Raw genomic sequence first — 16,029 nt, 5'->3', positions numbered from 1 at the left:
CACGCACCCGGCTCTTTCCATTGTAGTCGGGATTGGCTAGCCGTCCTAACTGGGCATCTGCAGTTCCAGTGCGCTGTTCCCAGCCGCCCCACCCCAGAGGCGGACGCATCTCAGCTCCAGGTGAGTGTTTAGTGTCTGCAGCGTGTTCAGTAGGATAAGAGGTGTGAGCTGCTAGCGTTCAAATATTATTGTGGGACTGGAAACAGCAGTAATAAAGGGATAGGGCTGGGATGGGGGGCAGGTAACCAGGACTCCTGGGTTCTATCCCTGGCTCTGGGAGGGGAGTGGGGTCTAATGCTCAGAGGAGGGGGTGCTGGGAGCCAGGACTCCTGGGTTCCATCCACGGCTCTGGGAGGAGAGTGGGATGTAGAGGAGCTCAGAGCCCGGACTCCTGGGTTCTATTTCCAACCCCACAAGCAAGATGCAGCCTGCCCCTGTTGCAGGGAAGCCGCGGGCAGCCCCAGCGAGAGGGAGGGGAAGTTGGCAGGATGCTGGTGCTGGGGTTTCTGAGAGAGCAGCTCCCCTGCTTCCTCATCCGCACCCACTTCTGCTTTCATGTTCCTGTGCACGCCGCTTCCCCAGGCTCTGAGTCACAAACCCTGGGGAACCCGGGCTGCAGGGTGGGAGAGCCAGGCACTGGGCCCTCCTCTGCAAGCCTAGGGGTGCGTGGAACTAGGGTGGGGGAGGGAGCTGGATGCTCTGTGGAGACTGGGGTGCCCCTCAATCTCGACCCGCAGCCCCTTGTTATCCCAGCCCCGGGCTCCCTGCCCCCACAGCTCTGCCAGTGCCCCTCAAGCCCGAGCAGGCTCCTGCCCCAGAGAAGGGGATGGTGGCTGGATCTCTCGGGGACAGCCCCTGCCTGCCCCTCCAGCCCTGGGTAACAGGGCCCATCCCACCCTGCTCTGGCAGAGGATGGTTCATGGGCCATGGGGGAATCCAGGCTGAGACCCGCCCAGCTCACTGCACCAGTGACCGTCCCCAAAGCTGCAGACCTCCCGCTTTGCGCAGAAGGGGAACCTCCCTCTGATTGGCTGCCCTGCCCACTTGCCCCGCCTCCTGAAGAAGGGCAGCCAATCAGAGCTGCTACAGGAGGGAGACAGCTCCTCCCTCAGGAGCTGAGAGGAGTTTTTAGGTGGGGAGGCAAAGGGGGAAGTGGCCTGTACCATTTTCATGGGGGTGCGAGGGGCCATTGCCATTTGCACAGAAAGGGAAGGGGGAGGAGGAGAGTGGCTTATACCATTTTAAAAGGAAAGGAGGGGTGAGAGGGAGCGGCCCAAAACACATTAACAGGTGAGGAGGGGGGAAGGGGTGAGTGGCCAATACCATTTTCACAGGTGAGTGGTGGGAGGGCGGGAGTGGCCCAAACTGTTCCCACAAGAGTGTGGCGGGGTGGGGGGAGGGGCCCCTCCCATTCTCCGAAGAGTGGGGGAGGAGAGTCCCAGCTGCAGGAGGAGCAGCGGGGGAGACAGCTGTGGGGCACGGGGGGCAGCATTAGTGCCCCGCCCTGGCTGCAGAGGGGGGAGCCGTCAGCTCTCTGCACTCTCCCCCCACCCTCCGGGGATGCTTTACGCGCATCCAGGCCACCTGGCTCCACGGGGTCCCTGCAAAAGCAAGCCATTCACCGTGCGGGGGTGACACCAGCACTGTGGTGGGGGGAAGAGCCAACGGGCTGCAGAAAAGAGGGTGTGCAAAGAGAAAGCACAAATCTGTGGATTTTGAAAGCCAGTCTCAGGGTTCTTAGAAAAAATCTCAATTTTTAGCCAATTGCAGGAATTGTAAAGCAAACCTCTGGATTTATTAGCGAATTTCGGGGAGGGGGGTTGTCATGACGTTCATATTAAATCTCGGGATTTATTAGCGAATCCTAGAATCACAGACCCACAGCGTAAGAAGGGACTGCAGGGGTCACCTAGTCCAACCCCTGCCAAGATGCAGGATTTGTTGGGTCTAACCCATCCCAGACAGATGCTGTCCAGCCTCCTCCCGAAACCCTTCAGTGAAGGAGCTTCCACGACCTCCTTGGGTGTCTGGTCCATTGTCTGACTGCTCTCACAGCTGGGGAGTTTTCCCTGAGATTTAATAAAAATCAACTCTGCAGTAGTTTGAACCTGTTGCTCCTTGTCCTGTCCTCTGGGGCCAGAGAAAACAACTTTTCTCCAGCTTCTTTCTGGCAGCCTTTCCAGTATTTGAAAACCACGATCATGTCCCCCTCCCCCAATCTCTTTTCCAAACTAACCACACCCAGTTCCTTCAGGCTGTGCCCCTCGGGCTCGCGTTCCATCCCTTTGATCATCTTTCTCCCTCACCTCTGGATCCTTTCCAGTTTCTCTGCATCTTTTCTACACATTGGTGACCGAAACTGGACACAGTCCTCCAGCTGAGGCCTAGCCAGCGCCGAATAGAGTGGGACTGGCACCTCCCGGGACTGGCATGCTCTGCCTCTGGTAATGCGACCCAAAAATGCATTTTTTTTTGCAACAGCATCACATTGCTGACTCCTGTCGAGGTTGTGATCCACCCCAACTCCCAGCTCCTTCTCAGTGGTGCTGCTGCCCGGCCAGTTCTTCTCCATCCTATATTTGTGCAGTTGTTTTTTTTTTCCCCAAGGGGAGCAACTTCCATTTGTCCGTGACGAATTTCATTGTCTCTTCTACAGCCCAGTTCTCCAATTTATCACGGTCCCTCAGAATTTTAGCTCCATCCTCCAAAGCGTTGGCAACTCCCCCCAGCTTTGTGTCATCTGCAGATGTGATCAGTCTGCTCCCTAGTCTGACATCCAGGTCATTGATAAAGATGTTAAACAACACAGGAACCAGAACAGATCCCTCTGCAGCCCCACATGGGACCTCCCTCCAATCCCATGTCTTTACTCCTTGTTTGTGGTTTTTTAACCAGTTACGTATCCACTTAATGGTAGTTCCACCGAGCCCACATTTCTCCATAAGAATGGCGGTACAGAAGCTGATTTAAATGATAGCTCAAATAACAGTTAGTTGTTCTGCAGTTTCACATTTGAGTTCCTTCAGAAGTCTTCTCCAGCTTACTTATGAGAATGCCACGTGCGACGGTGTCAAAAGCCTTGATGAAGTCCAGGGGTATTATATCCACCACTTTCCCCCGGCCACCAACCAGTTACCTTGTGAAAGAAGGAAATCAAGCTGGTTTGGCAGGATTCGTTCTTGGCAAATCCATGCTGGTGATCACCCCTTCGTCCTTCACAAATTGAAGGTTTTATACATTGCTCTAATAGCGTTCCAGGTGTCGGGGTCAGGCTGACTGGTCTATAATTCCCCGGCTCCTTCTTTTCCCCCTTTTAAAGATGGCCACCCCGTTAGCCCTTTTCCCATCTTCTGTGACCTCTCCTGGCATCCATGCGTCCTGCCCCACTGATTTGAATTCATTCAAATTGGTCAGAACATCTCTGACGGGTTCTTTCCTTCTCCCGGTCTGACGCCCTTCCCCTCTGACGTCCGTGGTAACTTCGCTGGCCGCCCGCTGACGTGTTGGTGTTTGTGGGAAGATGGAAGCAGAGCAGGCTCTGAGCAGCGCTGCCTTCCCACCATCTTCTCTCACCAGCTCGGAATTTTCTGGCCGATCTCATGATTCTTAGTGAAAAAATCTCAGGTTTTGTCACCAAACTAAGGATTTTTTTAGCCCACGATCTCTCGGGACCATCTGCTGATTTGGGGGGGTCACTGCACTGCCAGCAGCCCCAGATCAGCCCCCTGCAGAGCCCAGCAGCACTAATGGTCCCCCAGGCAGATCTGTCCCCCCACAACAGCCTCTGCTCTCTCACTTCCCACCCCCCCACCCCGCCGTCTGTCTCTAGGTCTGTCCCAGCTGGATGCCCCAGCCATGGGCAGAGCCCTGCTTCCACAGCAGGATGCCGGAGAATGGGAGCTCCCGGCTCAGGGCCCCCCATGGAGAGAAGGGCGTCCTGCCCTCCATATGGCCACGCTGAGGGTCCTGATCCTCGCCCTGCTCTGGAGGGGTAAGTAAGCAGCCCCTGCAGCCCCAGTGCAGGGGGAAGGGCAGAACCCGCGCTACGCAGGGCCAGGCCTGTCCCAGGCCACGGAAGGGAGACTGGCCAGAGGGGGAGGGGAGCCCGATGCCCTCGTGCGGTGCGAGGGGGCACCGAGCGACAGGGAGCGGGCAGGGGGCTCGACGTAGGGAGGGATGGAAACTAAATGGAGTGAGGTTTGGTTGAGGACCCAGGGCTGGGCTCGCAGGGGGCTGCAGGTCGGGAGTGAGGGCACCGGCAGAGGTGTCGGGGGAGCTCAGGGTTGGTCTCTGCTCTCTGTGGCTCCCACTTCGATCCCTCTCCGTCCCCTGCAGGGTCCCTGTCCTTGGAGTCTGGTTATTCCCTGGGGCTGCCGCAGTCGGTGTCGGTGCAGATGGGTCTCTGCGTTCTCGTCCCCTGCACCTTCGCGTACCCAGCCTCGTACGACACCGACAATCCCTGGGCCCGGCTCTACGGACACTGGTACAAGGAGCCCGCAACTGCGGGCCAGGATCCGCCCGTGGCCAGCAGTGACCCCAGCGAGAGCGTGTCTCAAGAGACCCAGGGCCGGTTCCGGCTGGTGGGGGATCTGGCACGTGGCGACTGCTCCCTGCAAATCAATGACGCCCGATGGATGGATGCAGGGAGATATTTCCTTAGAGTTGAGAAAGGAAACTTTAAATACAGTTACGTCTCCAATGACAATCGCGCTCACCCTCCGCTTGCGATCTCTGTTCCAGGTAAGAGCAGCTGCAGTCACCGCTCCTCAGCCCCCCTGAGCCAGTCCCTGCCTTCGAGCCGGATCGGGGCCAGCGCCCCTGGGGGGAAAGGCCCCGTGTCCCCGAGTAATTCTCTCCCCTCTCCCCGTGTCTCAGGGCTGACGGAGGAGCCAGAGATCCAGATCTCGCCGGCGCGGGGGCTGCCAGGGACGCTGCTGGCTGGGGAGCCGGTGACTGTGACCTGCACGGCCCCCGGGCGCTGCTCCGGGCCCCCTCCCCGAGTCACCTGGACGGGGCCGTTCAGCTACACAGCCCAGGACGACTCAGCCCTGCTGGCGAACGGCACCTGGGCCCGCAGCTCCACGCTGCGCTTCACACCCGCCCCGGGGGACCACGGCAAAGAGCTCGTCTGCACAGTCACCTACCACCCACCATGGGGACCTTCCACCCGCAGAACCATCCGGCTACACATCGGCTGTGAGTGACCCCCCCAGCCCCTCCATGCCGGCCCCCAGTTCCCCCTGCTGGGATCCCCACCCTCCTGGGCTCCCCAGCTCTGCCCTCCAGGCCCTCCCCCAACTCAGCCCTGTGCTGGGATCCCCACCCCCACCATACACCCTCAGCCAATTCTACTCCAGACCCCTTCCCCCCCACACCTTGCAGCCCCTTCTCTCTTGGGATTTTCACGCCTTCCTGCCACGTTGGCTATGGCTTCACCCTCCCATCTACATGCCCCGTCCTCAGGCCCTTCTCTTCTGGGATCCTCTCTACCCACGACCTGCCCTGCCCCCAGAATCCTTCTATGCTGGGATCCACCCACTATTCCAGTTCCCCCTTGCTGGGATTCCCCCCCTCACACCAGACACCCCAGTTCCCCCCGAGATCCACCTGGGCTGTCCCACCACGTCTCCTCCACCCCGTCCCCTTTCTGCCGGGATCGGAGGATGCTCTCTATGGGGCAGAGTGTTAACGGGACCCAGTCGCTGTCTGGCACTAAACACGCTCCGCAGTCAGTGCCCAGAGTCCTCGACCCGCCCTACCCGAGAGCAAACCCCATTAACTGGCCCGTGACCCCCGCGCTGCAGATCCAGGGCAGAAGGAAAATCAGCAGCCGCCTTTGCGAGGTGAAGGACCAAATCGGGCGTCACTGTAAGGACGACCCTTGTTCCCATCAGCCGGAGGGAGATTTAGAAAGAAATTCGCCCCCCGCCCCCCGCCCCGCCCCCTGTCTGAGCTCAGGCCCCAGCCCGACCCCGAACGCCTACACAGCCCTCAGAGGAAACGTCCGCGCTGCAATCAAAGACCAGCAGCCCGAGCCCCGTGAGCCTGTCCCAACGGACCCAGGCTCTGGGCCTCAGCGCCGCGGGCCTTTGAGGGCAGCGTGGACGGACCCTGCCAGGCCTGGCCAGACGGCACCAGTGTCCGGCTCCTCCGGATGCTGCTTTCAGCCACTGTCACGGCGTCCCCGGGCGATGCTCTGGAACGGCTCCCTACGAAGCCAGTCAGGACTCTGGGGGAGTCTCCTCTCTGGGAGCAGCCTGTCTGCAGGACACACAGCTCACCCAGCTCCACCTTCCTGGGTCTGACCTCGGAGCATTCAGCATCCTCTGCCTCTCTGTGCGCTTCCCACAGCGAGTCCGCTCAGTGCAACCCTCTCTTTCTGCACAGGGTTACAATGTCCTTCTTAAGGAGACGGTGACAGGCCGTCACACCGCTCTTCCCAAGTTGTTGTGGACTCACAGGCCTGTGTGCTCTCAGCTCCCCACGGTTTCCAGGGAGAACCCCTAGTGTGCCAGCCCTTCTCGAGGTCACCGCCTCTTTGCCAGGGTCGAGCTGCAGACTCCTCTGCCCCTGGGACCGCTCGCTGCAATCCCCAGGGGAACCCTGTTACTGCAAAAGTTCTTCTCTCTCGTCACACACTCCCAGGGGTTAACCGCCCCCTGAAACCGTCTCTCTCTGCATCTTCAGCACGGCTGGTCCCCGTCAATCCCCCTTAGTTTTACTGCTCCCCGGTCACTTACTGCTGGAAGCGCCGTCCGCAGGGTGCAGTACATCCCACCGCTGCCACCAGTTGTCACGGAGTCCCCGGGCGATGCTCTGGAACTGCTCCCCATGAAGCCAGTCAGGACTGTGGGGAGTCTCCTCTCTGGGAGCAGCCTGTCTGCAGGACACATAGCTCACCCGGCTCCACCTTCCTGCGTTTGACCTCGGAGCATTCAGCCTCCTCTGCCCCTCCGTGCGCTTCCCACAGCGAGTCCACTCAGGCGGGCTCCTGGGGAAGCCAGAGGGTCCTGCCCCGCAACTCCTCAGTCAGATGTGACTCTCAGCCAGCCAGTAAAACAGAAGGTTTATTAGACGACAGGAACATGGTCTAAAACAGAGCTTGTAGATGCAGAGAACAGGACCCCTCAGCCGGGTCCATTTTGGGGGGCAGTGAGCCAGACAACCCCGTCTGTCCTTCACTCCATGTCCCAGCCAGCCCCAAACTGAAACTCCCTCCAGCCCCCCCTCCTCTGGGCTTTGTCCCTTTCCCAGGCCAGGAGCTCACCGGATTCCTTTGTTCTCCAACCCTTTAGCTCTCACCTTGCAGGAGGGAAGGGCCCAGGCCACCAGTTGCCAGGAAACAGGGTGTCGCCCATTGTCTGTGTCCAGTCCCCTGCACACACCGGCCCTGTAGGGCTATGCAATGACCATACACCCTTATCCCACCCCCTAGATACTTAAGAACTGCGTAGGGGAAACTGAGGCACCCCCACACTGTTCAGAGGAAACATTAAGAACAGTCCCACTTCGTCACAGCCGCCCCTCTGGGCACAGCCGGGCTGCAAAATACCCAGGCCTGGCCAGCCAAGCCCGGGGGCCAAAGGAGAGGGCTGGGGAGAGACGAACCGAGGGGGGAAGGCAAAGGACCCACAAGGGGGGTGTCTGATGACCCTGGTGGCTGCGACTGGGGCGGGAGCGGGAGCGGGGTTATTTAGGCCCCTGGCTCTGTCCCGCCCTGGGGAGGACACGTTTGGACAGGACATTGAACACCCGGGCGCCCGGCGACGGTGGCAGCGAGATGGTGACGCTCGCTCCAGTCCCCAGGCCGGAGCAGCCCGGCCCCTCGTTAGTGCCTCCGCCAATTAAGCTAAATTCTGACCCACCGGTTTTGGTCCCTTGGTTCTGGCTCCCCCTGGCCCTAACCCGGCCCCTGGGTTACGTCCGGCGCCTCTTGGGTCGCGCCCAGTCGGGTCTGTCGCTTCCCTTCCCTGCCCACGGGGCTTGTGTCACTTCAGGGACCTTCCCGTCCCCCAGCTGAGCTCACAGCGAGGGTCCCTGTCTAGGCTCAGGGATCACTAGCGACCCCCCGCCCCGGTGCTGTCCAGTCCCCCTGATCCCCCCTCTCTGGTTTGTGTTACAGACCTGCCCGGCCCCCTCAGCATCACTGGGACCCTGACCAGGAACGGACGCCCCGGTGAGAGGCCGCGCTGCGAGCCCCGGGGATCAGTGAGCGCCTCCGAGTCACGCTCAGCCGGGCCAGGCTGCTCCGTGCCCGGAGGGGAGAGCCCGAGGAACCGCGGGGCTGTGGGGGGCAGTGGTGGGGGGAGCAGGCCTGGTTCCCTCTCTCTAGAGCCCGGGGTGGCGTTAAGGGGGCGCTGGGCAGCGGGCAGGAGATGGGTTAGGGACCGATCGCTGCGACGGAGACCTGCTGCCATGGCAAGGCACCGAGATTGTGCGCCCACCCCAGAGGGGCCAGGTCTCAGCGCCGGGCGAGGGGTCCCTGTATAACCCCCCCCACCCCACCCCAGTGGTGACTCCGCGTCTTGGCTCCTTGGTGGGGAATCTCTGGGGGGACCAAACCCGCCTGCTCCTCTCTTCCAGTGCCAGATGCCTGGGGAGCTGAGGGCGACGTCCTGTCTCTGGAGACCCAGGAGGGCGACTCCCTGAGCCTGGGCTGTGAGGCTGGGGGCAGACCCGAGGCCACCCTGAGCTGGGCCAAGGGGAACGAGTCCCTGAGCCCCGGCCAGGGAGGGGCCGGGCGCCTGGAGCTGCCGAATCTCAGCAGAGGGGACGCTGGGGAGTATCGGTGCTGGGCGAAGAATCCCTTTGGGTCGGCCAGCCGGGCCCTGTGTGTGCACGTGCAGTGTAAGGCATTTGGGGGTGCTGGGCGAGACAGAGGGGCCCCAGTGGGGGGTGCTGGGCTGCAGGGGGTGGGGGTGGTCAGGAGGGGGGGCTGTGGTGCAGGGGGTGGGCGGAGGATCCATTGGGGGCGCGGGGCTACAGGGGGGCAGGAGGGCAGTGGGGGGTGCTGGGCAGCGGAGCAGGGGGTCAGTGGGGGGCGCTCTCCAATCTAATACGTTGCCGTGGGTATTTCAGCTCCAGTGGGGAATCTGCAAATCACCGTCTCCAGAGCCAACAGGAGCGACCCCCAGCTGTTCCAAGGTATCGCTAGGGGGCAGGGCAAGGGGCATGCGGCCTTCCCCCTCTAGGGGGTGCTGGCCCCGATCCAGCCCCCAGGCAGGGCCTGGCTGGCTCAGGGTGCGAGTGGCTCTGTGTTATTCCTGTTCCCAGATCCCGGCACCCCGGTGGGGAACGGCTCACAACTCACAGCCCGGGAGGGCGACTCCCTGCGGTTCCTCTGCTCCGTCGCCAGCAACCCCCCGGCTGTGCTGGGCTGGGTGAGGGGGGGCCGAGCCGTCGAGGGCGCCCGCCCCACGGGGGAGAATCAGCTGCAGCTGGAACTGCCCAACGTGACGGCCGAGGACGGGGGGCTGTACGGGTGCTGGGCCCGGAACGAGGAGAGCTCTGCCCAGGGGACGTTCCAGCTGCTCGTCGAGTGTGAGTGGGGATAAGCCCTGGGACGCTGACACTGGAGAATAGCAGTGTTAATCCGTGGGACTCCTCGCCACTGAGTTCTAGCAGGTGTCACAGGTCCCTGGCCCCTTTAAACGGAGACAGAGCCAACCGCCTTCCCCCTCTCTCCCCCGCCATAGTTAATTAGCTGCTTCGAGGGCAGCCCCAAGGGGGGCAGCTGGGGCTTGAACCGGGCCATGAGCACCCAGGCTGAGGTTGGAGAAGCAGGTGGGTTGGTGTGAAGCGCAGCTGGCTGAGGATGGAGCCAGATCAGTTCCCAGGAGCCATCTGAAAAGACGTCCCAGGGCAGAAGAACCCACGGGACTCCCTGGTACTGGATATTAGAAGGTTAACCTATGGGACTCCCTGCCCCTGGGTATTAGTAGGGTTAATCCAGAGGACTCCCTGCCACTGGGTTTCTCTCTCTGACTATTAATTTCTCCCTTTATCTCCTGTGCTCCCCAGACAGCCCCCGGCCGGGGACCGGGCTGAACGCGTCCTGCCAGCGCCAGGGGCCCGGCGTCAGCTGCAGCTGCTCCCTGCGCTCCCACCCCCCGCCCCGGCTTCAGTGGCAGGTGGACGGGGAGCCCCTGGCTGGGAATGGATCGCGGGGGGCCCTGCAGGTCAGCTCGTGGGCCCAGGGGGACGAGGCCGTCAGCACCCTGAGCTGGACGGGGAGCGGGGACAGGGGCCCCCGGATCTTCTGCCTCGGCTCCAACCCCCACGGGACCTACGCCGCCCTGCACTTTGAACTCAGCCCCCCGCAGAGAGGTGAGACACTCGGACTCCTGGGTTCTGTCCCCCACCCTGGAAGAAGGGTGTGGTCGGGGAGTTGGAGACAGGGGAATTGGCAGCCAGGACTCCTGGGTTCTCTCCCAGCCGTGCCCCGTGCTGTGTGTTGTTGCAGGTGCGGAGGAGCCTGGCAAGCTGCTGGGCATCGGGGTGGCCTGTGGGCTGGGGGTCGCCGTCGGCATCTTCCTTCTCGGGCTCTGTGTGATCAAGTGAGTCTGACGCCTCCCGACCTGACCCCCAGCTGCCCCGCCCTGAGATCCCACTGAGATCCCCTGCCATCTCCCCAGGGCTATTCCAGCCCCCCTGTGAGATCCCTGCCACCCCGTCTCCCTGGCCTATCCCAGTCCCCTGCGCTCTAGCCTCCCATAATGGTGCCCCCCTTTTCTCCCTCCCCATGGGGCTATTATACACCCCTGCCCTGGTCTCATGAGTCCGTCCTGATCTGTCTCCCCACAGGCTGCGGGGCCAGGGGCTGGTGGCCCCCAGCGCCGAGGCCGGGGAGGCAGCTAATGGGAGCCTGGCCAAGCACAAGGCAGATGATGCCAGCCGGATCTATGGTAACGTCACCACCATCCCCATGGTATGTATCTGGGAGGAGCAGGGGACCAAGCCCACCTGCCCTTCCCTCCCCACCCCGTCTCTGCCCCCCTCCAGTTCTTCTCCTCCCTCCCACCCCCTGCATGAATGCAGGACTATAAGCCAGGCTTTTACCAGGGCACCCAACGCCCCATGCGTGCCCAGTGCAAGAAACGCACCCCTGCCACTAGCTTGGGCCCCCTGACAGTGCCTGCAGGGTGTTCTGTGTCTGTTGCACCTTTCAGAAAATGCAATGAATGCATCAGTATGGGCTGGGCAACCACAAGACGCCTGGGATCAAATCACGCATGCACAAGGTATAAAATGCACACCACCCCAACCTCTGGCTTATGCGTGGCTGGTGCAGGCAATGCAATGAGTGCGTTAATTTAACCGGCGCTGCCCCAAGACGCAGGAGATATCGGTGCATGCATGCACTATGTGTAAAATGCAACTCCCCCCCCCCCCCCCCCCGTGCCCCATGCGTCTTGCCAATGCGTGGCCTGTGTGGGTGAGGCAGGGGAGGCATTAACTGAGCTGGTGCCGGCATGGGATCGGCTCACGCATGCAGCGCGTGTGAAACACACCCAATCCCCCCCCGCCTCTGGCTAGTGCACGCCCGAAGCAGGAAATGCATTTGCATGGAGGGTGGGGGAAACCAGGCCGGGGGCAGCCCATGCAATCAGCTCAGCAGGGTGGATGCAAGCCTCTGCCTGGTGTCTCTGCCTTGCTTCTCACCCAGGATCACAACACTCCAGCCGCCGGCCGGACCAAAGGCGTCCAGGACGGGGCTGCAGCAGCTCAGGGCCCGCTAGGCCCCGGGGAGCCGGAGGAGCTGCACTACGCCTCCATCGACTTCTCCAAGCTGCAGCGCAAAGGGGGGGAGCCTCCGGAAGCCCCCACCACGGAATATTCCGAGATCCGATTGAAATAGCCCCCTCGCGCCATGGGCCCAGGCTGGGCGTCTCCGGCCTGTCCAGTGCGGGGGCAGTCACAACAAGGAGGGAAGGGGTCAGCCCAGGGCTGGACCCTGGACATGGGAAACCTGTGTCCAAATCCCTGCTCCTCCTGCTCCCTGCTCCGGACTCAGAGTGGAGTCAACTAGGCCTTCGAGATGCTGGAGCGCTGCATTGTGGGGAGGTATCCCAGAGTCCTCTGCAGCCGGGTCCCAAAGCCTGCCCCCTCCCAAACCCCACTGCCCCAGGGGGAAAGAGAGCCGCTCACCTCACAGCCATAGAGCATCTCTCTTCTACCCTGCCTGAGCCCCCACCAACTCGTTTCACAGATGGAGAGCATTTTCCATCTCAGGGGCAGCAGCTGGCAAGAGTGGAGGGACGGGCTTGTGTCTAAGGTGCTGGCCTGGTACTCAAGTTTCAGGGGTTCTCGTCCCTGCTCCACTGAAAATGCTGTGGGTGAGGTTGGGCCAGTTGCTGCATCTGTCTGGCCTCAGTTTCCTCACTTTGAAAATTGGGATAATAATGGTGTCCTGGGCTAGTTATGTTCTAAACCCCTCGGGGCAGGGACTGTGTGTCTGGGCAGCCCCTGGCACAATGGGCCCTGATCTCTGTCTAGGTCAATCAGTGCCATGTGATTATAAATTCTTAATAACGATGCTCTATTCAAGGTAACATGTTCACTCCAAAGCCAAAAGCATCTGACTGTAAAATTCCCGCTTTACAAGCTGTTCCTTGAAATAGATTTTCATGTGTCTTTTTTGTCCCTGCTACTTTTTTAACAAAGGGCCAATAACAACTATGACTTAATTGTGTGCAGTGAAGAATCAGTTTTCACTTCTGCCTTTCCCCTGGGAAGGCCCCGATCGCGGTTGGTTTCTGGGCAGGTGTCAAGGTTCCTTCCCCACTCTGAACTCTAGGGTACAGATGTGGGGACCTGCATGAAAAACTCCTAAGCTTATTTTTACCAGCTCAGGTTAAAATTTCCCCAAGGTACAAACTATTTTACCTTTTGCCCTTGGACTTTCGCTGCCACCACCAAACGTCTAACAGGGATATAATTGGGAAAGAGCCCATTTGGAAATGTCTTTCCCCGCAAAATCCTCCCAAATCTTACACCCCTTTTCTTGGGGAAGGTTTGATAAAAATCCTCACCAATTTGCATAGGTGAACACAGACCAAACCCTTGGATCTTAAGAACAATGAAAAACAATCAGGTTCTTAAAAAGAATTTTAATAGAAGAAAAAGTAAAAAGAATTACCTCTGTAAAATCAGGATGGTAAATACCTTACAGGGTAATCAGATTCAAAACAGAGAGAATCCCTCTAGGCAAAACCTTAAATTACAAAAAGACACAAAAACAGGAATATCCATTCCATTCAGCACAGCTTATTTTATCAGCTATTTAAAGGAATCAGAATCGAACGCATCTCGAGCTAGATTACTGACTAAGTTCTCAGACTCCATTCCTGTTCTTTCCCCGGCAAAAGCATCCCACAGACCGAGAGAGAGAGGCTTTGTTTCTCCCTCCCCCCAGCTTTTGAAAGTATCTTGTCTCCTCATTGGTCATTGTGGTCAGGGGCCAGCGAGGTTACCCTAGCTTCTTAACCCTTTACAGGTGAGAGGATTTTTCCTCTGGCCAGGAGGGATTTTAAAGGTGTTTACCCTTCCCTTTATATTTATGACAGCAGGGCTGGGCATAACACAGCCCTGATCTCAGCTAGGACAGGGACTAGCTCTCGCTGTATGTGTGGGCAGTGCCTGGCACACGGGGCCCTGATCTCAGTTGGGCAGGGCCCGTCTCTCGCTGTGTCTGGACAGCACCCAGCTGTCACGGACTCCCAGGGCTCACTCTCGCTCGGCTCTATATGGCCCTTGGGAGTGACCCTTCTTCGGCGTGACAGCCTCCTGGGAAGGTTCACTCTCTCTCCGGGGCTAGGCCCTCTGGCCCCAGCACCTCCTGGGACCACACCTCTGAGCTGGCCTGTCTCTGCCTTGGGCCCCCTTAGGGAGTCCCCTCACTCTGCACCCCAGGGTCCTCCACCCCCAGAGGGAGCAACGCCCCCCCCCCCCCGATCGCTACCCTGTGTGACGAAGCAGGACTGTTCTTAATGTTTCCTCTGAATATTGTGGGGGTGCCTCAGTTTCCCCTATGCAGTTCTTAAGTATCTAGGGGGTGGGATAAGGGTGTATGATCGTTGCAGAGCCCTAGAGGGCAGGTGTGTGCAGAGGTCTGGACACAGAGAATGGCCGACACCCTGTTTCCTGGCAACTGATGGCCTGGCCCATCCCCCCTGCCAGGTGAGAGCTAAAGGGCTGGAGAACAAAGGAATCCGGTGACCTCCTGGCCCGGGAAAGGGACAAAGCCCAAAGGAAGAGGGGCTGGAGGGGGTTTCAGTTTGGGGCTGGCTGGAGACATGGAGTGAAGGGCAGACGTGGTTGTCTGGCTCACTGCCCCCCAAAATGGACCCGGCTGAGGGGTCCTGTTCTCTGCACCTACAAGCTCTGTTTTAGACCATGTTCCTGTCATCTAATAAACTTTCTGTTTTACTGGCTGGCTGAGAGTCACATCTCACTGCGAAGTTCGGGTTCAGGACCCTCTGGCTTCCCCAGGACCCCGCCTGGGTGGACTCGCTGTGGGAAGCGCACAAAGGGGCAGAGGATGCTGAATGCTCCGAGGTCAGACCCAGAAAGGTGAAAGCTGTGTGAGTTGTGTGCCCTGGAGACAGGCTGCTCACAGAAAGGAGACAACTGGTGGGAGCGGTGGGATGTACTGCACCCCGTGGGTGGGTGGCGCTTCCTGCAGTAAGTGACTGGGGAGCAGTAAAACGAAGGGGGACTGACGAGGACCAGGCGTGCTGAAGGCTCAGAGAGGAGTGATTTCGGGGGGCAGTTAACCCCTGGGAGTATGTGACCAGCGAGAAGGACTGTGCAGTAATGGGGTCCCCCTGGGGACTGTGGTGAGCAGTTTCAGGGGCAGAGGAGCCTGCGTCTTGGCCCTGGGAGAGAGAAGGACTTTTGCAGTAACAGGGTTCCCCTGGGGATTGCAGCGAGCAGTCCCAGGGGGGAGGAGTCTGCCGCTCGACCCTGGCAAAGAGGCGGTGACCTCGAGAAGGGCTGGCACACTAGGGGTTCTCCCTGGAAACCGTGGGGAGCTGAGAGCACACAGGCCTGTGAGTCCACAACAACTTGGGAGGAGCGGAGTGATGGCCTGTCACCGTCTCCCGAAGAAGGACATTGTAACCCTGTGCAGAAAGAGAGGGTTGAGCATTGGGAAGTTCACCAAGGCACAGTTCATCGTGCAGCTGGAGGAGGATGACGGCTCTAAGGAACAGATTCCTGACCCCAAATGGGGCTATAGCAGGATCTGGGAGCAGCTGGAGTAGTAGCCAGGCATCCCCAAGACTTCTGTCCCCGACCAGACGAGGGTCTTCACAATCGGGTTCCCCATCGGGGGATCGGAGACGGACGGGATTGGAGCTGAGTCCGAGAGAGCAAGAGGACTGTGAGAGCCAGCGAGAGCCCGAGAAAGAGCTGCAGAAGCAGCAGCATGAACTGGCGATGGGGGAGCGGAGAGGCCTAGGGGACCTCCCAGGGGCGAGTGGGGATAGACCCCGGGGGGCCAGTTCTGCAGGGAACCTCGAGACTAAATTGCTGCCCCTGGTTAAGGAGCGGGGGGTTGGGGCATGTGGATGCCACCTCACTGCCTTTGAGCAGGCTGGAGTTTTGAACCAGGGGAACCCTGCGGAAAAGCCCCGGTGTCTAGCTCCCTTGCTGGGTCCCAAGGCCATAGACTCCATCAGCCAGATGGGTGGGGAGGTGGACAGGCTCCCACTCCTGACCCCAACCTATCTGTCTGTGTGGAGTTCCCTGGGGCCAGGCCCCTCGGACCCGCAGTGGGAGCGGAAGGGGATGGTCAATGGGGAGACATTCCTGGGGTGGCGAGATCCTGGGACAGAGAGAACTGGTGTCAGGCCCTGGGTGGTGCAGCCTCAGAGGCTGAGGGGCTGTGTGAGCTGGGAGAGGGTCCCAGGGACGAAGCCCCTCGCCCTGCCTATGGCCCAGATCCCTGTGCAGACACAGGAGGGGTGGGGCTGGCTGGTCGTTGGGGTTCTCCAGGATATCAGCTGCAAAACCCTGTTGGGGAGTGAA

At 60.1% G+C, this 16,029-nt stretch overlaps 1 protein-coding gene across 3 annotated transcripts; it reads left to right on the top strand.

The window, feature by feature from the left end:
• Positions 1–40: 40 nt before the first annotated feature.
• LOC125625658 (sialic acid-binding Ig-like lectin 14) lies at positions 41–12,686 on the top strand. Of its 3 annotated transcripts, XM_048827999.2 has the most exons (12): positions 41–120; positions 3,830–3,991; positions 4,336–4,740; positions 4,876–5,196; positions 8,123–8,176; positions 8,584–8,847; positions 9,079–9,144; positions 9,274–9,540; positions 10,021–10,326; positions 10,463–10,556; positions 10,804–10,927; positions 11,666–12,686. In XM_048827999.2, the coding sequence occupies exons 2-12, from the start codon at positions 3,856–3,858 to the stop codon at positions 11,855–11,857; spliced, it is 2,229 nt and encodes a 742-aa protein (XP_048683956.2). In that variant the 5' UTR covers positions 41–120; positions 3,830–3,855; the 3' UTR covers positions 11,858–12,686. The 3 variants fall into 3 exon arrangements, with proteins under 3 accessions (XP_048683956.2, XP_074979041.1, XP_074979040.1); XM_075122940.1 differs by lacking the exon at positions 10,463–10,556 and having other exon boundaries at positions 11,666–11,848; XM_075122939.1 differs by lacking the exon at positions 3,830–3,991 and having other exon boundaries at positions 46–120.
• The last annotated feature ends 3,343 nt before the right edge of the window (positions 12,687–16,029 follow it).

This window comes from Caretta caretta, chromosome 24 (assembly GCF_965140235.1).
Source record: "Caretta caretta isolate rCarCar2 chromosome 24, rCarCar1.hap1, whole genome shotgun sequence".
Taxonomy (NCBI): Eukaryota; Metazoa; Chordata; order Testudines; family Cheloniidae; genus Caretta; species Caretta caretta.
This window is presented reverse-complemented; position numbering and strand designations above follow the sequence as displayed.

What these genes read in the sequence shown, in the direction of transcription:
- LOC125625658 (XM_048827999.2), top strand. Translation starts at nt 3,856, where the DNA reads ATGGGCAGAGCCCTGCTTCCACAGCAGGATGCCGGAGAATGGGAGCTC. An exon ending in GACCAGGAACGGACGCCCCG is followed by an intron (nt 8,177 to 8,583) that starts GTGAGAGGCCGC and finishes CCTCTCTTCCAG; the next exon opens with TGCCAGATGCCTGGGGAGCT. An exon ending in CTCGGGCTCTGTGTGATCAA is followed by an intron (nt 10,557 to 10,803) that starts GTGAGTCTGACG and finishes GTCTCCCCACAG; the next exon opens with GCTGCGGGGCCAGGGGCTGG.